This window comes from Adiantum capillus-veneris, chromosome 6 (genome assembly GCF_014529385.1).
Source record: "Adiantum capillus-veneris isolate H3 chromosome 6, ASM1452938v2, whole genome shotgun sequence".
NCBI classification, from domain to species: domain Eukaryota; kingdom Viridiplantae; phylum Streptophyta; class Polypodiopsida; order Polypodiales; family Pteridaceae; genus Adiantum; species Adiantum capillus-veneris.
The window spans coordinates 162,241,850-162,263,108 of NC_140936.1; the positions used below are offsets into that span (position 1 = coordinate 162,241,850).

General features: G+C 43.4%; 1 protein-coding gene across 4 annotated transcripts in view; it reads left to right on the forward strand.

The window, feature by feature from the left end:
- The first annotated feature begins 221 nt into the window (after positions 1-221).
- The window catches only part of LOC147456631 (cyclin-C1-1-like), a 77,374-nt gene continuing 56,336 nt past the window's right edge, over positions 222-21,259 (forward strand). For 2 of the 4 annotated variants that reach the window (XM_086515060.1, XM_086515062.1), the window contains exons 1-7: positions 526-683; positions 812-998; positions 1,257-1,308; positions 1,768-1,808; positions 2,641-2,747; positions 4,378-4,417; positions 5,589-5,633. In XM_086515060.1, coding sequence (XP_086371186.1) covers positions 1,777-1,808; positions 2,641-2,747; positions 4,378-4,417; positions 5,589-5,633 — 224 coding nt within the window. In that variant the 5' untranslated portion in view covers positions 526-683; positions 812-998; positions 1,257-1,308; positions 1,768-1,776. Of the gene's footprint in view, positions 373-525; positions 684-811; positions 999-1,256; positions 1,309-1,767; positions 1,809-2,640; positions 2,748-4,342; positions 4,418-5,588; positions 5,634-21,259 lie in introns of those variants that run through there. The other 2 variants (XM_086515061.1, XM_086515063.1) reach the window with 2 other exon arrangements.

Genomic DNA, 21,259 nt, shown 5'->3' on the forward strand with positions numbered 1-21,259 from the left:
TGTGAAGGGCCTATCAAACAAGTGCTTTAATCATGTCATTTGACATGTTAGAAACTCAAAATTGCCTGTCATTGTTTGTGTTTACACCCTTGAGTTAACATTATATATGGAAAACTATATAAGTTGATCGCATTACGCAAAGCATATGAAAAGAGGCTTGGAAAATTGCATGTCAAAAAGAAATTTCTACTATGCCTAGCAGCACTTGTTCTATTTGTTCAGAAAAATGTTCTTCGGAAACACTGGTAGAACCCAGGTTCGACTCCGTTTGAAGGTATGTTCATGTCGAAGTGAATGGAGTGTGTACGTTGGGCCTGTGTCGAGGGAGCCCTGTCGATGGGAGGGCGTTTTCCGACCCACTTTTGCTACTGAGTAAGTACCTCTTTAACAATGCGCTCCTCTATACTCTCTACGCTCCTTCCTCCCTATACTCTCTACCCTCCTTCACCTGCTCATTGGAGAAGCTGATGTTTTCTTAATTTCTGCATCTCTCTTTGGGTATTTCAGTTCACAGCTTCACGATCGATTTCTGAACTAGAGGACAATGAAGTGAGAGGCAGAAATTAGACAAAACTACATCAGATTACCACTCGATTTACAAAACAGAGAAGTGTGAGGATGAATTATAGCTGTGGAGTGCAAAGCTTTGGTTTGGGGCCGGTAGCGAGAAAGCTTGCTCCCATGTAGGATATGAAAACATACTCCTCATCATGCACACCTTTCAGTTGATAATTAGTTCTGATGATGGTGGGTCTATATTGACAAGAAACTACAAATATTCTCGAATTAGTAAAGAGTTTGTGTTTGGCAGGACCATATATCCTCAAGTCAGCCATGCTTGAGACCCTTTCTCATAAAGAAGGGCCTTTGCAACGCTGTAGTGAAAGACACCACTGGATATAACTATGATGAATCTACCTCCGTTTTCCTTATACAATGCATGTATTCTGCCTCATTTTAGAGAATGTGCGGAAACTCCATAACTTGGTCATCCTAAGGTAAACTGTTAGTCCTTTATCCCTGCAAATGTTTTCTAACTGGCAGAAATATGACATTCCGATGTTTCCGACGTGAATGTCTAGCTGTGTTTAAAATTATTGCAAGCCTACAGGATTGCAGAGTTGATTTTCATTAGAGAATGAGTTCTGCGTACTAGCCTGCTTGCCAGCTCAGTGAAACGTATTAAAATATTGCAAAAAGGAGAACGAGTCTGTGATAGAATTTCAGGTATTTATCTGTCTATTTATTTTTCTCAGGCATCAAGGATCCTCAACTTGCGAATAGAGGATGACTGCTGCAGCATTCAAAGTAAGTTCTTGATTAACAATCTCACTAAGTCTGTATAAGCTCAGTAGAGGAGTAATTGTTTTCTCTTTTTTCTTGTTTGGGGGGTAATCAACTTTGAAGTCTTGTATGAATTTTGAATTGCTGTCCTTACTCTTCACCAGAGTATGTTGTCTTCAGAAAATTGGGCTTTAGCTATGCCAAAGGAATGTGTTTTCTCTTCTTATTCTTGTTTTTCTTCAAAGGTAACATGCTCATGCTGTATCAAAATCTCAAGGTATAGCATCCTTTAATTTTGACTTTAAAAGTTCAAATCAGGGCTGACAAATAAAATGCTTGCTTTGAACTGCCTACTTAAGAAACTAAAATGATAAAACTGTTAATATGTCGGGGAAAAATATGAAGACGCGTATATTTTCATGAGCTCTTAGTTGAGGTAATCACACATCAGAGAGCTAACAATTGCCATGTTTGATATTTCAGGGGGCTTGAATGGCAGCGAACTTTTGGACTTCTTCTCACTAGTACGTCCATTTTCCCATTTCAATGACATAATGTTAGAAAGCATGCTGGCCAAGATGGAAAACTATTCAGTACATCATTACCCACAGTCTTTCATCGATGCAGGCACATTGTTTTCGCTCTGCTTTGAGCTCTTCCCTTTGTTAAATGGTTAAATATACATAATGTTAGACCCGACCCCTCCATTGTGTAGAGGGTATTCTTTGTGACATTATTCTGAAAACCATGTCTAGCGTAGATGTCTCATATTGTGAGGTATGTCTAGTTTATGCTTGTTTGCCGCCCTTAAAAATATGTGGTTTGAGCTTTTCTGAAAATGACCTAGAGTGAGCTATGTCGACATTAAGTTCACAACTTGACTTAAAACTGTCAAGATTTGTCACTCATACTAAAAAGAATTGCTGGTGACCCAAGGTGTTGATTCATTATGGGCTGCTATTTTGGTTTTTTGAAGATGCAACCTAGGGAACATTAAATATATTTGGTCGACTTATGGTCTTCTATTTTCTCTTGGGAGACTATTTATGTAAAAGCCATAACCTGCTATATACAGCAGGGTTTAATAATTGCACATATTTTAAGACGTTGAATATTTTGTCCAAAATTATTACCAGCATATTTTTTGATGTTGGCATTATTGATCTTGTGGCAGAAGCTCAATTCTACCACTGGTTGTTGTTATCTATTTTCAGAGAGTTTTGGCAATCCTAATAATATCTTTTATCTTGTGTTTGCTAGATTGTGATCTACTTCATGCCTTGTGTATCTTGATTCCTGCTTTTTTGTTTGCATGTAAAATTTCTGTATCCAACTGTGCTTCTTGATTTTTTGCAGTAAGACACTTCATGATGAGGAAAAAATAGGTCGTGTGCTTCCAGCTGACTTAGAGCGTGGACTTACAGAGGAAGATGTGAAAATTGTCAAAATAGGCATGTCACAATGTATGTGGTCCACTTTACACTTTCTAGTTTATTTTCGTTTGAAGAGGTGAGAGCCAGTAACCGTCTTTTGAAGCACTGCATCATTGGCTTACATCTATTTTATTGGGCTGATGTGTGTTTTATGGAAAGGGTGGGTTTTTTTACCTTACAGGATGTTTGATGGCTTGGACCACATATAAGAAACAGACCCATACAGAGATTTCCAATGCTTGGCTAGCATTATTGAGTGGTAATTTTTATGTGCAGGATGCACATCAACTTTCATAGATGAGATGAGTATTTGCAAGAATATTTTAGGGGACATTAGGGCACTCATTGTAGACACTTTGAGAGGAAAGTGCACCTATTTACTAACCCCCTCATTGAGATCAAGGGAGCAATGGGGAGAGCAATTGATTGAGACCTCGCTTTCTTTTCACTTGGGGATCTAAGAATGGGGCACTGTAGAATTTGGGAGACTATTTAGTCACTCATTTGAGATGAAGATAGCAATGGGTAGATTAATTCATCAAGGGCTCTATATGTTTCCAGTCTTTGGGAACCTAAGAATGGGTGGCCAGGGCTGATTCACCCTCAGCCTTTGGTGGGCACCTAAGACGTATGGCGGCTTGAGGCTTCACCCTTTCCCTTTTTCTCAAATCTCACTACTACATGTTATACTTGAGTCTAGAGTTCTGACTCTCTAGTATTTTCCATTTTCCATTTCCTATCTATATTCTCTTCCACTTGATGCAATTTTATGCTGACATTGATGCCTCTCAAAGTGGAATGCGTAAAGTGGATAGCGTGGTCTTTTTAATTTTGTAACTTTGGCTGCATCTGTTTCCGTTCCCTGTCCCATGTTACTATGGTGACCCTCTATGAGCTTTGGAAACTTTTAGAAGTGAAGCAAGCTAAGGTTTAGCAATGTTACAGAGACTTGAATGACAGCACAAATAGATTTTGAGCAATTCTAAGTCTCCTATATCCGAGATTGACGCCAATGTCTTAAGCACAGCAATTGTGTCCATACCGTTGTTTTAGTGGTTGGATACACATCAACTGACATTTGATGGAGGAGTGATCTGTTGTCAAAAATCAATACTTGTCACATGCTGTATTGATACTGTGAGTAGCTTCACAATCTGTCTAGCTTATGGGGGTGGTTTAATCACATGTTTCATACGTGTTGTCATGCACGGATCATACACTGTTGCATTACCAGGTTTATGATATAGCAGACTTTATTTTGAATGCGTTAATTGTGATTTAAGGCGGGTGGCCACCACTTTGACAGTTGTATGTTCATTGCTGAGAGTGAGTTATTGAGCTATTTTGAAATAGATGTGACGATTGTCATGCTTGATTACATATATTCATCCTGTTGCAATGCAAGAATCACGAACCCTCATATAAGAGCTCCACGAAATGAAAGCTCCTACTTTTCATCTCTTATTTCAAATTGTAAGAAGGTGGTGTTTGCGTTTATTTTCCTAGTTCAAACATAATGTTACAGGAAAGAAATTCAGCTTTAAGGTCTTTGATGACTTTGGTGCATTAATTCTTTTTAAAAAAATGATACTTTTTATGCCTTTTGATACTATTGTTTTTGATAGGTGGAGTATTCACCTTACCTTTTGTCTGTCAACAGATATACAATCCTTGGCTCAACAAGCAAAAATTAGACACAGGTGAAAGAATGCACATGTGATATTACTTTTTCCTGGGTTTGGATATCATTTGAATCAGTTCTATGTGCTGGTTATGTGCATTTGCAAAAATTAATGTAGTGGGTATAGCAAATCAGCACTTATAATGTAGGATTAAAGCAGTTCTAAAGTTGCACTTTTTACTTTTGTCTCTCAAAACAGTTTTTTTTGAGCTTGAAAAAATTTCAAGCCTGAGTGAAGTTCTGGATATCCTTTTTTTTTTTGTTGCATCTGGATCCATTATTGATATTGCTCCAAGCAGACAGGAACTTTTTGGACTTCCCACTGGCATTGTCTGTTTTCTATGGAGGTCTTCAGGAAGACATTTTGTAGAACTAGTGACTTCTTTTGCGTGGATTATGATGGTTGCCTGGTACAAAGGCACCGTCTTAAATTGACAGACAGATTTAGGAATAACGCTTTGTGTAATCCTTGGAAAGGTGTAAGTTCTTGGCACAGAAGTTGTTATATGCAATAGACTGAATGATAATTGAGAATTTCATAGGAAGAATCAAATTTGCCTGTCAATTCAAAACATGTTCTGAAGTTAAGTCTGAAACAGTTTAGAATCCATTAAAATAGAGAGGCTTCTTATGGTAACACCAGCAAAAAGCGTTACAGACCTTTGTGTCCTGTGTCATCACAATACAGTTTAGCGTACTGAGACATTCAATCAATCTATTAAATGCAGAGTAACCAACCTATTCACCTTGCTGTTTTGAAGCATAGTTAGTTTGCTAACTAGGTATATCCTTGTTTAGCAATGTGCGGAAAAAGGCATCAGATGTATGAATACAATGATAGTTACGGTATCGGTGCTTTAAGCACAAGCAGTGCTGGACGGCTCAAGGAGGACGCACATGTGAAAGGATCAGTCTTTCTTCATCAGGCTACGCCCCTTATATTTAAGTAGTCTTTTAGCAGCAACTTGGGCTAGTTTTGGTTTGTGCAAAAGGTATTCCGTCTGTGTAGTGGGACTACATGTCTTGCTGTACTTGAGGATGTTTTACTCACTTGTCCAACTTATTTATTGTCCGCTTAGAAATCTTGTTTGCTAACGTTCTTGGATGGCTGTTGTGTTTCATGAAGATGTTCAACTTAAAGGTGTTACAATTATTTGCTTGCTTATTTGATTGTTTTGGTCTGTATGTAGAGTCGTTGCAACTGCGATAGCTTACTTCAGACGGGTCTACACCAGGCAAGTTACCTCTCTCCATCCTTGTGCTCTATAATCTTGTGCAATTCCCTTTTCATTACTTGTGGAGACCTGTCAAGTTGCATTCTTCCATGGTAAGGTTTTATAATCTTCTCACTTAAAACCAGGCAATACCCTTGCCATTTCTTCTGTTTTGTTGTTTCACTTCTGAAAGATCGAAGTAATGATGATTCCAGGTTTTGAGAGATTGAAAAGAGAGGATTCGTCAATTTTGTGGTTTCCATTTTGAGGAGCATTGTTGACTCCTTTGCTGATGGCTATTTTATCTTGTGGGGGCCTACCTTGTCGTCTTTGTGAATTGTTTTGAAGTGAATCTCTGTTGTGTCGTGGTAGAATCTTGACTTGGGGTGTCCAAGTTTGTTACACGGACTCCCTACAGAGATCCAAGATTACTGCCTTGAACAAAAGTGTGAGTTTATACAACAACTAATGGGACATGCGAAACGGGGATTCTCGATAGATTCAAGGAATTTTACTTACCCCACTGATGAAATTTTGACTCAAAGGACCAGACAGACCTCGAACAATGACAATAGAAAGAAAAAGGATCCCCAGGAAAAGAAAGATACACGACCCCGAACAAAGGGATAACTATCTCAAAGAGGGGAAGTGTTTTGGTTGCGGGGAACAAGGGCACATCTCCGCAAAGTGCCCCAAAAAGGCACAGCGAGGACAGCCTGAAGACAAGCCAAAGAGTTCTACAGTAGCGGAGGAACGTCGCAGAAAAGGAAAGATAAAAGGAGGACTGGTACCGGATTGCATGGGAACCGACCCAAACCAGATGGATGAAAGTACAGAACTTTGCCGCGCATGGGGCAAAGTGAAAGATCAGGAAGACCTTATCTTTTTTGATGGAGGAGCCAAGGCGGCGTGGCTCGAGATTACGCCCGACAGGATGGGGCCACCGACGGTGGCAGTTGTAGCGGCGGTCGGACGGGATGTAGCCATTACGCCCGTCATTGGCAAACTTTGTTTGCATTATCAGGGGTATTTACTATTTAGGTCATGAGGACTTTTACATCATGCCTTTAGAAGGGTGTGATGTCCTCCTAGGAATCCCTTGGTACCATAAGAACAATACCGTGGTCGACTATTGGGCCAAGAGAGCGACTTTGACAAATGAGAAGTGTAGAAAAATTGTACTAGATATAAAATTGAAGCGCGAGTTTGTCCCTATTGTATCGGCTTCGGCCATTTTAAAAGTAATGAAATCGAGTCTTTTTGTTTACTCAATCTATTTGAAAGAGTTAAATGATGAACAACAAACGAACATGTCTGAACTAGACCAAGAACGACAAGATTTTTTGGAAACACATGTTGACTGTTTCTCAAAAGGCCTGCCAGGCGAGTTACCCTTATCTCATCATGAGGACTATATTCTCCTACTCGCTCTACTTCTATTTTATTCAATAACCTGGAATATACCATCTCTTTATGAGGGTATTTTCCTCTTACAAACTCCTCCTGTAAAAGGGAGAGGACGACTATAGGTTTCGAGAGCAGGCTGATAGGCGATGGTTACTCCTACTCTAAGCCATCCGAGCAAATGCCCTACTTGATCTGGTCTGCCCTGATTAAGTTTTAAAAAAAATCCACTCAAGCATCCCCCCTTCGCACGAAGCCGGGGCTTGCCCTGCTCTTTTTGCCAGTTTTTGTTGGTAGCTGCCCTACGAAAGATGCCGCCACATCTTTTCATTTCATGGCTGCGTTGTCACTTGCGACCTCTTCAGATCTACCCCGCCATCTACGACCTCTCGAGAGCAGTACCTTGCGCACTCTGGGCCTGAGAGAGAGCGAGGGAGAGAAGAAGCTTGTTACCTGCTTGGTTTGTAACTGCGCATGAGAAATGACATGAAATGTTATATTAACGTCTTCAAAAGGCCATAATGACCTATGAGACCCGAAAGTTAGAAAGTGGTGGATCTGATACAAAGTCAGAGTAACAAAATAACCTAACAACAGTACAAAACAAAGATATATACTATGGGGTCCTAAGTTGGTTGATGTGAGTCAAGCAAAAACTAAGCAAAGAAATGGGCGGCTTGTTGGGATAGCTGAATCACAAGAGATCCAGCATCGGTCGTTGGCGAATCTCATCAATTTCCTCCATTGTTAGTAGTCTGATCGGGCGTCGTGCATGCCTGGCCAGCGTGCTCCAAATTTTTTGTCGTAGCCTCTGTCGATGCTGTGTAGTTCTTCGCAGTCGCGGGCGCTTGGATTTCCCCAGTTCAATCGCTCGGTCAATCAGTGTGTCTTTGGTGTGAGACGAGGGGGAGCTTTGCTGTGGGGGTGGCTCTTGCGGCTATCCCGTGTCTGCTCTGAAGAAGTTTGTGATCCGTCTTTGAGACTGGCTAGCCTCGCCATTCATCAGGCTATCTCTGTGTCTGCGCAGCTCGAGCAAGAACAAACCCAGACATCTCTGATCTTCGTATCCCATGACACTCGAGAGTGGTTCAAAACCTTCTCTGAACAAGTAAAGGAAGCGACCTCGGATCTCGTAGTAGACGGGGCAGCGGCATGTATAGTGTAGCTTTGTCTCAGGTTTCATGTTACACAAGGGACATGTCCTGTCCTCTGCTGGTACTCCGCTGTATCTCCCAGTCTCAATCCGCAACTGGTGAGAAGATGTGCGTAACTGGCCAATAGCACATCGTATCCCATGAGACAAGTGGGTATCCATGTATCTGGGTCTCGCCACAAAACCATCTTCCGTAAGTTGGAGGAGGTGGTCTCTGTAGAAAGCCATCTTCGTGCCCATGAGACAAGTGGGTATCCATGTATCTGGGTCTCGCCACAAAACCATCTTCCGTAAGCTGGAGGAGGTGGTCTCTGTAGAAAGCCATCTTCGTGCCCAATTCCTGTGCTGGTTGTATTCATGTCCTCCTAGTGTCTAGCTGGGTCAGGTCTTGGCGGATGAGCTTGGTGATCTCTGACTGTGTAAGGGTAAGAGATGGTGCATCCAATGAGTAATGGAATGGTGGCAACCTGTCTATGTTGAACCCATGTGCCTGAAACCATGATGTCATCTCCCCATACCAGCATGTTGTATCTCCTTGTATGGCTAACTGTCGAGAGGATTCAAGTGCTATGTGAGCATATCTGTCTCTAGGAAGTGCCCATGTGTGGTTTATGAAGGAGATCGATCTGGTGAGCGCCTCCACCACAAGTGGGGGGGCCGCTAGCTCTTCTCGGATAATGGCCCGTGGTACTGATGCCTTGGCTCTAATGAGCTGAGAGAGAGAGAGAGAGAGAGAGAGAGAGAGAGAGAGAGAGAGAGAGAGAGAGAGAGATTGCGAAGCAACTTTTTTAAGTTGTTTTTTTATCGCGCTTCTCGTCGGCAGCATCGTAGAAGATACCTTTTTATTTTCTTTTTGGAAATGTGTATCCCCTACTGATCTGATTCGTGGAAGCACACCACGAACCGGCCACCTTAGCATGTTAGCCGAGCCTAGAATGAAGAAATCATGAACCAAGTGAAAGACCTTCTTGAAAAGGGTCTCATCCAATCGCGTACTTCACCCTACTGTTCTCCGGTTTTATTGGTACTAACGAAAGATGAATCTTGGAGGATGTGCATTGACTAAAGAGCTCTCAATAAAATCACTATCAAGAATAGATTTCCAATTCCAAGGATCGATGATATTCTTGACCTTCAGGGATCCTCTTGTTTCAGTTGGATTGATTTGAAAAGCGGATATCATCATATCAGAATCGCTCCGGGTGTCACAAAGTGATGACGTGGCTGTCCGCTCTGCAGAAAATGAAAAACCCTAATTTGTTGAAACCCTAACCCTAATTGCAGAAAATTAAAAACCCTAATTTTCTGAAACCCTAACCCTAACTGCAGAAAATCAGAAACCCTAATTTATTGACGTGGCCTGACACGTGGTAGCTGTACGGCAGCCCGCGATTTGCGGCGGATTTTTCGGAAAGCAGTTGCAGCAACTTTTGGGCGATCCTTTTCGCTACGCTTTTGCTTGCTGCTGATTTCTACGCAATTGAGAGAAAGCCTCTTTGCTTTATTAAGCAAGAGAGAGAAAGCCTCTTCGCTTTATTTTTATTAAGCGAGAGAGAGAGAGAGAGAGAGAGAGAGAGAGAGAGAGAGAGAGAGAGAGAGAGAGAGAGAAATTTTATGCTTTATTTTTAAGAAGCTTTTGATTTTCAGCTTTTGGGGGCTCTGCTTTTGGCATCCCATGTAACCTTTAAATTAACGGGCTGGCCTCTCACAACTCAGAGCATCTGGACGCAGAGTGTGAGCGCCTACCCGCACCCTTGTACTTTGAACTCAGATTAATATAAAAAGAAATATCGAAAGGGGCACTAGTCTTTGGGGCCAATATCTCTAGGCACGGAACTCTACCGGGCAAGTGTCGGATTAATTGTGAACTGTGAACTGTTTTGAAGTGGTTATTTGGTGCTGTCACAGTAGATTCTTGACTTGGAGTGTCCAAATCCGTTACAGTGGTATCAGAGCACGGCTGATTTCTCTCCTGTGGGAAATTTGATCCCTAATTTTTTTTCCGCGGTACCTATGGCTTCAGACAAGGATCAGTCAACTCCCTCTGCATTCGGAGATGCGGGAAGGGATCACAACGAAGATTCAGGCAAGGAGTATTGTCACAAAACGGGAGCGTACACGAGCACTTAGCAAATCTGAAAATTATAATACTTTGCAAACATGAGAGAAGGGAGAAGATCGACACAGTATTGGGGACCAGAAGATGGGCTGCCCCCCCCCCCGTTAAGAGTATTCTTTTATTCAGGGAGAATTCTTATACAAGCACGAGAACCCGAGGAAACCCCTCCGTTCTGGAATCTTAGACCCAAAGGTCGTGCTTTCCCGTAAAGGGCTTGGGCACAAGGCTGTTCCTTCCCGTAAGGGACTTAGGCGCGAGACCTTACTTTCCCGTAAGGGACTTAGGCGTAAAGCCGTACTTTCCTGTAAGACGAGAGGTTCCTGCAAAACAAACCACACAAAGCAACAATTCTCAATGCGTATCAATACTGAATACCTGTCGCTCCTTCCTCGGAAAAGCGACCTCCGTACTTAGTCGTCACACGAACACTTGCAGTTTCCGGTCGCCAGTCTCTGCTCTAGAATCCCAGCGCTAGTGCTTTCTGTTGCTTCCGGCATGCTGAAAACTGGAAGGCTGGCTTACCCTTTTATAGGGTTTGGCACCCGGCAGGAATAGAGGCCCAAAAAGCAGAGCCTGGCGCTCCTAGAGAGAGGAGAGAGAGAGATTGCAATTTCAGCCCCCTGCGTTAGCTTTTAGCGCTAGCTTTTTTTTAAGAGCCTTGCTTGCTTTATTTTATTAATAAAAGGGCTGGTCACTTAAAAGTGACCGGCCACTTTATAAAATAAAGTGTGAACTTGTTCAAACTTTAAAAACTCACTCAGTTAGTGAAAACAATGCTACAAAAACACATTCCAGGCGTCCCCAGGTGCAGGACACGGCACAGATGCAATGCAGACACAGACTCCTCGCGGGAAAACATCTGCCCTCCCGCGAATGTTCTTGCTTTTCGTAAAAAGCTTTATTGAACCCATCTTTATTCTTGTGCTTGCGTTCTTACGCGTATTTTCTTACTCAGTTCGGATTTCCTCCTTAGCCTACGGGATGCCTTCTTACTGATGCACTCATCACCCATCATGCGACGCATCAGGGGCACTCGTACCCCGGCCCTTTCCACCGAACTTACGGAAACTCCTTTGCGATGTTTACCGTCACCCCACACAAAGCAACAATTCTCAATGCGTATCAATAGTGTATACCTGTCGCTCCTTCCTCGGAAAAGCGACCTCCGTACTCAGTCGTCACACGAACACTTGCAGTTTCCGGTCCACGAACTTACGGAAACTCCTTTGCGATGTTTACCGTCACCCATCAAATGACACATCAGAGTTTGTCCGTTCTTGATGGCAGTTCCTATAGCTACAATCTTTTAACAGTTCTTAGTGCACACAATAAAATATCCTAAAAAAGAGATTAATCATTAAAAATAAGAAAATAGTCCAATTAGCAACATCCCTCTGGCTTCTAAACAGATGACCTCAACTGTAGTGCTTGGACATATACCTCCAGTATCTCGGGATAAGCTGCTAATTCCTCCTGCGTCATCCACTGGGCATCTAAATTCTAATAGTTCTTAAACTTAACGAAATACTTCCGTGTTATTTTTCCGAACTTGAGGGGCTGCTCTTGATGACTTACTATCTGCTCCGGTTGGAGTTTTCTTCTGTTTCCTCAACCTCAGGAGGTTCCTCAGCACTAGGCTGACTCAAAGGCGGTCCCACATACGGCCGGAGTAAACTAACACGGAAAGCATTATGGATCCTCCAATTAGGCGGTAGCTCTAATCGGAATGTGACATCATTCACTTGCTTAGTGATCTTAAACGGCCCATAATAACGGGTAGAAAGTTTTACCACCTTCCCCTTATGAGACGCTTGTTTCTTAAGTCTTGCCTTCTCAAACTTGAGTAAGACTAACTGTCCGACTGTTAAGTCTAGATTCCTCCTATGCTTGTCTGCAGCTTTCTTATGCTTTTCCTGAGAGCGTAGAATAGCTCTCCTAACTTGCCCGTAGGGTGTGTCCAAATCCCGGACAAATTCATCTGTTGCAAAGATCTTATCCTTAGTTAAAAGGATCGGTGGAAGCAACGGCTTACCATAGAGAATCTCAAAAGGTGCTTTCCCCGTCGATGAATGTATGGTATTGTTATACGCATACTCGACAAGGGGCAAATATTTCTCCCAGTCATATTGCCGGTCTGACACATAAGCTTTTAACATATCCAATACTGTGGAATTGGCTATCTCACTTTGCCCGTCCGTTTGAGGATGGTAGGCAGATGAAAAATTCAACTTCGTACCAAGATTATGCATCAAGGCACGCCAAAAATTTCCTATCATGCGAGGATCTCGATCACTCACAATAGACTTAGGCATTCCATGATGCTTAAAGATCTGTGCCAGAAAGACCCTAGCCATATGATCTGCTTTGATCGTTTTCTTGACTGGTATAAAGTGTGCTTGCTTGCTAAACCTGTCCACAATGGTCCAGATCGCGTCATTTCCAGTCTGAGTTCTAGGGAGGTCCATGATGAAGTCCATGGCAATACTTTCCCAAGGTTCATTAGGCACAGGCAATGGTTGTAGCAACCCAGGCGTCTTATGCCGATCATATTTCACTTTTTGGCAATCCAAGCATTCCCTGACATACTTATCAATGTCTGCTTTAAGGCTAGGCCAAAAGAAATATCTTTCCATTGCTAAGGTCGTAGGGAGAATACCCCGATTACCCGCATAAGGCGAGCGTGTGCTTCATCCATGATCTTCTTTCTTAATGGTTCCACCACACAAATGGCCTGATGGTGGTAGAGATAACCGTCCCGAATGGAATAGGGAAACTCATTCTCTCCACGATGTAGCTTTCCCCTAACGGTGGAGAAGTTTGGATCATTCGGATACAAATCCGGTAGTGCTTCTAATTCTTGATGATACACCGAAGTGATAGCGTTCACCCTTGGCCGCCTAGACAATGCGTCCGCGACCACATTCTTACTCCCAGCCGTGTGAAGGATCTGGAAGTGAAACATAGACAAAAAGTTTGCCCATCTCATCTGCTTCTTAGATAGTTTCCTTTGCGTAAGAAAATACCGCAAACTCTGGTGATCGGTCTTGATCACCAAATCCGCTCGTAGAAGATAGTGCTTCCAGTTGGATAAGGCGTGAATCACAGCCGTGAATTCCTTTTCGTATATTGATGCATGCAACTCTGCATCCTTAAGCTGTCTGCTTTCGTAGGCCACTGCATGGCCTTCTTGGTTTAACACTGCTCCGATGCAATCGCCTGAAGCATCGCAGTGAACCTCAAATGGTTTCCTTAAGTCAGGCACTATCAAAATAGATCCATGGCTCAGCAAGTACTTGAGCTGATCAAAAGCTCCTTGTCTCGATCCCCATCTGAAAGGAATCTTCTTCTTTGTCAAATCATGAAGTGGTCCTGCTACATGAGCAAATCCTCGGACAAACCGTCGGTAATACGAACATAATCCCAGGAAACTACATACATCATGTACCGTAGTGGGAATAGGCCAATCTTCTACCACTCGGATCTTGGCAGGATCCATACTCACTTGATTGTGAGAGACTATATGGCCGAGATAGTGTATCTCAGAGAGAAAGAACTCGCTCTTCTTTGCATTCACATGCAACTCATGCTTTCGCAATTCTTGAAACACCAAGTCCAAGTGCTTCCGATGTTCCTCTTCTGACTTAGAGAAGATGAGTATGTCGTCAAAGAATACTCCCGTAAAAGCTCGATACGGGCTGAAAATGCGGTCCATCATGCGATTGAATGTCGCAGGAGCATTGGTCAAGCCGAAAGGCATTACCAAAAATTCATATAGTCCAAAGGTTGTGCAGAAAGCAGTCTTATGGACACCCTCAGGGGCGATCCGTATCTGATGATACCCACTCTTGAAGTCTATGCGACTAAAGACACTTGCACCTTGCAACTTATCAAGTATATCATCAATCCGGGGGATCGGAAAGCGATTCTTGATCGTGATCTTGTTTAAAGACCTATAGTCTATGCACATTCGAAACGTGCCATCTTTCTTCTGCACCAGTAGAACTGGAGAACAGTAGGGTGAAGCACTTGGCCGTACTAACCCTTTCTCTAGAAGCTCGTTGACTTGCTTCAAAATTTCCTCTTGCTGAGCAAGACTTACCTGATAAGGGGGTTGATTGGGAGGCGAGCTACCCGATATGAGATCTATGCGGTGATCTTCCGAGCGTACCGGAGGGAGTTCATCAGGAAGTGTTTCTGTGAAACAATCTTTGTACTTTTCAATAAATTGAAGACGCTTAATTTCCAGACTAGAGAGAGAGTCCCTACTAGTTTTATCCTTCTCACGTGCAAAAATCAAGTAAGCAGAAACACACTTCTTCATTTCTTTCTTAATGGAGATATGGCTTACCATTGGGAATTGCCAATCTCCTACATCAGCATGAATCTTTATTTTCTTATCCCCATGTTCAAAAGTGAGGGTCTTTTCCACATAATCGGGAATAGTGTCATGTGGAAGTGCCATGGCATACCCAAGATGATATCACATCCCTCGATGGGTGCCATCAAAAATGATTCGCGGTCCTTGTACTCGCCAATCCGAAGATTGAGCTGTCCTTGCACGGGAGTTGCATTGGTTGTCAACCCCTCGAATGCCGATCCGGATGTAACCGGTGTGCCAAGCTGAGCCGGTGTGAGGCACAAACGTTCCGCAGTATCCAGGGAGATGAAGTTATCTGTGGATCCTGGATCATAAAGAATCAGTACTCGCTGGTTGTTCAAAGACCCCCAGCCCTTCAGAAGTTGACGCTTCCCTTTCTCCGTTTCCGTGTTTCCTTGAACATTTGGAATTGAGTTCGAGCTTGGCGGTGCGGGATCCTTCCTTGCTTTCTCTTGCCTCGAAGAGGCTTGTTCTTGCCGTTGCTGCTTTAGCGGGCAATCCGGTTTCATATGTCCTTTCTCGCCACAGTAGAAGCATCTTCCTTCCTCTCTGAAAGTTTGAAGTTGAGTAGGAGAAAGATACTTAGTTCGCTTGCCAGTGCCCTCTGGCTTCTTAGAATGATCATCGTCCCTAGATGGAGGGCGTTTTCTTCCTTGGCCTCCTTGGTCATCATAGACCCCTCTTTGTCTTGCACGATAAGTGCTATGCTCCATTTTTTGGGTGTTCAGGTTGAGTGCAAATCCTCAGCAATGATTGCTGACTCCATCATCCTCTGAACAGTATCATGCGGATACACTTTCATACTCTTTCGAAGCTGCGGTTGAAGACCCGCTTCGAATTTTCGTTTCTTTTCCTCGTCGGCAATCTTCATGAAGGGAGTGACCTTCAGAAGAACCGACCAATACTTGTCCACATAAGTCGTTACTCTTTCATGTTCCTTCTGGGCAAGCCAGTCCCATTCCTTCCATATGTCCTGCTCGAAGTCAGGTGGAAGAAATTGTTCATAAAATTCAGATTTGAAGCTCTCCCAAGTTCTGGCCTGAGAACCTTCCAGAATCTTGGCTAACCACCAATTACTTGCCGTTTCCTTGAGGCGCATCCCCACATGGCGTAATTTGGATCTTTCTGTGAAGTGCCCATTGGTAAAGGCGACTTCAAACTGTCTGATGAAGAATAGTGCTTTGGAGATGTCTCTCTGTCCGTTGTAGGTTTCGAACTTGATGTCCTTGTCGCCCGATTTGAAGACTCTCATGTGATGTTGAGACTTGCGACCATGCTTCTTGAATCGAGGCTTATCTTTAGGTTGATGTAGGGTAGTGGCAGTAGTAGCGGTTTCCTTCTTCTGACGAGATGATCGAGAAGTAGAAGTATAATCTGGAGAGTAAGATAGAGATGAGATAGAGATGTCCTTGCTCTTGTCTAGCAAAGAGAGCGCTTTTTCCTGGCCTTTCCTTGGAGTAGGCCGTTCATTCCGATCCGAAGATCCTTTGTGCACCTCGGCACGTTCTTCTTCTCTTTCCTCCTGTGGTCTCACGCCAACAGTGTTGTCTGGATGCTTGGCTGCATCAGTTCCATTCGTTTTCTTCATTCCGCCCAAGAGCTTTTGGACGTCTGGCAACAGTAAGATTTGTTTCAAATCCGCAAGCTGAGCTTGCACTTGTTGAAGTTCCTCTTCAATGCTTCTCCCTTGGCCCGACATGGTTCTTCCCGTTCTTCCCGGAATCGTCCTTCTTTGCAGAGAAAGAGAGGAGTGCGAGCTCTGATACCACTGTCACAAAACGGGAGCGTACATGAGTACTTAGCAAATCTGAAAATTATAATACTTTGCAAACATGAGAGAAGGGAGAAGATCGACACAGTATTGGGGGCCAGAAGATGGGCTAGTCCCCCCCCGTTAAGAGTATTCTTTTATTAAGGGAGAATTCTTATACAAGCACGAGAACCCGAGGAAACCCCTCCGTTCTGGAATCTTAGACCCAAAGGTCGTGCTTTCCCGTAAAGGGCTTGGGCACAAGGCCGTTCCTTCCCGTAAGGGACTTAGGCGCGAGACCGTACTTTCCCGGACTTAGGCGTAAAGCCGTACTTTCCCGTAAGACGGGAGGTTCCTGCAAAACAAACCACACAAAGCAACAATTCTCAATGCGTATCAATACTGTATACCTGTCGCTCCTTCCTCGGAAAAGCGACCTCCGTACTTAGTCGTCACACGAACACTTGCAGTTTCCGGTCGCCAGTCTCTGCTCCAGAATCCCAGCGCTAGTGCTTTCTGTTGCTTCCGGCATGCTGAAAACTGGAAGGCTGGCTTACCCTTTTATAGGGTTTGGCACCCGGCAGGAATAGAGGCCCAAAAAGCAGAGCCTGGCGCTCCTAGAGAGAGGAGAGAGAGAGATCGCAATTTCAGCCCCCTGCGTTAGCTTTTAGCGCTGGCTTTTTTTTAAGAGCCTTGCTTGCTTTATTTTATTAATAAAAGGGTTGGTCACTTAAAAGTGACCGGCCACTTTATAAAATAAAGTGTGAACCTGTTCAAACTTTAAAAACTCACTTAGTTAGTGAAAACAATGCTACAAAAACACATTCCAGGCGTCCCCGGGTGCAGGACACGGCATAGATGCAATGCAGACACAGACTCCTTGCTGGAAAACATCTGCCCTCCCGCGAATGTTCCTGCTTTTCGTAAAAAGCTTCATTGAACCCATCTTTATTCTTGTGCTCGCGTTCTTACGCGTATTTTCTTACTCAGTTCGGATTTCCTCCTTAGCCTACGGGATGCCCCCTTACTGATGCACCCGTCACCCATCATGTGATGCATCAGGGGCACTCGTAACCCGGCCCTTTCCACCGAACTTACGGAAACTCCTTCGCGATGTTTACCGTCACCCATCAAATGACACATCAGAGTTTGTCCGTTCTTGATGGCAGTTCCTGTAGCTACAATTTTTTAACAGTTCTTAGTGCACACAATAAAATATCCTAAAAAAGAGATTAATCATTAAAAATAAGAAAATAGTCCAATTAGCAACAAGTATGGCCCGCCTTGGCCTACTCAGGCGGAGCGTCCAGAGATGGAGCGTCAACGATTGATCGGCGACGCAACAAAGATGATGCTTAATTTTGCCACGGACCCGAAAATGGCAAAATATATGAGCAAGACCTCTTTGGAGGACGTGCATACACAGTGGCAGAAATGGAGGGCTCAGAGATTGTACTTGATGAACTTCAGTTTCTCACTTTTTTTGGGAGAGAACTGAATGATGGATGAAGGTCGTTTATGTTTTGACCCGAACAAAAGAACGCCAAGATTTTTCTCCACACTCATGCCGATTGCTTTTTAAGAGGGCCTGCCAGGCGAGTTACCACCTGCTTGTCGTGAAGATCGTACCATTGATCTGATACTTGGAAGCACACCACCTTATCGTGTGAGCCGAGCATAGAACGAAGAGATTATGAACCAAGTGAAAGACCTCTTGGAAAAGGGTCTTGTCCAGCCTAGTACTTCATCGTATTGCTCTCCAATGTTGTTGGTTTTGAAGAAAGACGGATCTTGGAGAATGTGCATCGATTATAGAGCTCTCAACAAAATCACCATCAAGAACAGATTTTCGATTCTGAGGATCGATGATACACTCGACAAATTATAGGGATCCTCGTGTTTTAGGAGGATTGATTTGAAGAGTGGATATCATCCGAATCGCGTCGGAACTTGGAAGACGTCTACAAGATAGCCTTTCAGACGACTTTTGGGTTATTTGAGTTTTTGGTGATGCCTTTTGGCTTAACTAATACTCCTGCGACATTTAATCGGATGATGGACATGATTTTTCGAGACTACAGGCTATTTGTTGGCACTTTCTTTGACGATATCATTGTTTTCTCCAAGAATGAGGCAAAACATAGAGATAATCTGCTTCAGTTCTTTCAGGCATTACAAGATCACAAGTTAGTGATTAATGTAAAGAAAAGTGAATTTTTCCTACCAGAGATACACTTTTTGGGACACATTGTGTCAACAGCAGGAGTGCAAATGGATCCGGCCAAGATAGAGACTATCCGTGATTGGCCCAATTTGAAGAATGTCCAGGAAGTTAGAAGCTTCTTGGGACTGTGTTCGTACTACAGGCGGTTCATTCGAAAGTTTGCAGAGGCTGCTTCCCCTTTGCATATCTTGACACAAAAAGGAGTCCCTTTCTCGTGGGGACCCACAGAGGTGACTGCCTTTTAGACTTTGAAAGAGAAATTGACTATGGGACCAGTTTTGACTTTGCCGGACTTGCAGAAGTCGTTTGAAGTATAATGTGATACTTGTGGTCGTAGTCTGGATGCGGTCTTAATGCAAGAAGGCCAATGTCATTACCTATGAGAGCCGATTGTTCTCAAGGCCGGAATTGACAACACAAATTTGTGAGAAAGAGCTTTTGGCGGCTATCCATGCTCTTATTCAGTGGCGACATTACCTACTCGGAGCCCGATTTTACGGTTCTCACAGATGATGGGAGTTTAAGCTACTTCGTGGCAGATGCGGTGGGCGAACATTTTGTCACAGTTTCACTTCCAGATTGTCCATGTTCAGGGACATAAGAATTTGGTGGCAGATGCTTTGTCTCGGAAGCCGTTGGTTCTGGCTATTTCCGCGATACATCATAGGAGCTTCGAGGATATGGTCGACTAGTATGCCACAAATCCGGATTTTGTAGACGTTTTCACACGGATACGGGATGGGGAGACAGTAGAGGGATATTCCATTCGGGATGGCTACTTGATGAAGAAAACCATGTTGTGCATTACACGGCCGTTGAGGAAAAAGGTTCTAATTGAATGCCACTGTCCGCCTTATACGGGTCACCGCGGCATTGCTACCACCTTGAAAGGGGTAGAGAGATACTTCTTTTGGCAGAGACTCTAGCAAGATGTGGACGAGTTTGTGCGCAGTTGCTTGGTATGCCAGAAGGTCAAGTTTGACAGGCATAAAGCACAGGGATTGTTACAGCCTTTACCAATACCCACCCACCCCTGGGAAAGTATTGCAATGGATTTCCTCTCCTGAGAACACAGCGTTGGCACGATTGTTTATTGCCCAGGTCTTCAGATTACATGGCATGCCTAAGACGATTGTCTCCGACAGGTGCCCAGGTTGACGAGTTTGTTTCGGATGGCTATTTGGGAGAACATAGGCACGCTGTTGCAGTTTTTGTCATCGTTCCACCAGCAGATTGACGGGCAATCAGAGATTGCTAATTCAGTGGTACTGGATTTGTTGAAGTCTTCTTGGTTGGATCAAAAGACTACTTGGGAATTTTTTTAACCTTTGGTGGAATATACCTACAGAAACACGTTTGACTCTTTGATGGGGAAGATGCCATTTGAGATTTTTAAATTTGCTACGAAGGTTAAACCCTTCCTTAGCGCGAAAGATAAGATTTTTTTTTCTTTGCAACCGACCAATTCACGAGGGACTTGGTCCGGAAAGCTGTGCAAAATTTTTAGGAAAGACAGAAAAAGGCAGCATATCGCCATTGTCGCGATTTGAAATTGAAGGAGAAGGATTGGGTGCTCTTACATTATGGGAAGGCACGCCCGAGAAAGAAAAAAAAGGAAAGGAGCGGCTTCTTTGGAAGCTTAGCATGAAATAGTGTGGACCTTTCCAGATTTTCCGAAAAGATGAATGATATCTCCTTTGGACTGAAGCTGCCAGAATACTTGGAGGATTCACAATGTTTTTTATGTGAGTTTCTTGAAGCCTTTTGAAGGCGATGTGCCTGATGATGAACAACTCGAATTGGACGAAAATGAGCAGATACTCGTTCCAGAACAGAAATTGGCACAGAAAGAAAGAAAGAAGGTAAAGCGAACTGATGGTTCTTGGTTAAATTCAAGACCTACTTTGCATTGGATCCGAAGCGAATGGAGAAGGAAGACCTAGCAAATATTCCTCGGAATGTGAATCTTTATCTTGAAACTTTTGGTTTAGCATAGTCTACTCCAAATGGAACCTAGAATTCAGCTTGGCCGGAGATCTGGTGCAGCTGGTTTGCACAAGAGGGGAGTTACTCCGCTCCTTTGTCAACAGATGCCTCGATTTTTAAAAACTAGAGTCACTGATGTCTCTTTGAGCTTCAAAGATACTAAGAGTTGACAGTATTCTGATGGATGACTTTATAAAATGGAATTCCAGAATACGAAACTGATTTGTTCTTGACTTGTTTTTAAGTGCAGGAACTGATAGACAAAATGACTGCAACATTTTGGTCTAATTGATCTCGAATAGACATGGTTGCAATAGGGTTAATCAATCGGGCATCGATGAGGTCCTAGACTGGATCTAGATGCGATTGCTAGCTACATTGCCGATAAATCATGGTCTATGATCCGAATGAATGTTGAATGTCATGTGATGTCTAGTGATGTCCTGTTATGTCGTGTGATGTGACTGTCGATTGGTACATGTGCTATATGTGTGTTCCTAGTACGTAGGTACTAACAGTCAGTGTCTGCTAAGACAGTTTATGGCCTCTGTTTGTTTCGCAGGCGTAATCGAGGGCGATTACAATGCTTTCAAGAGGGGGGTATGTCACAAAGTGATGATGTGGTTGCCCGCT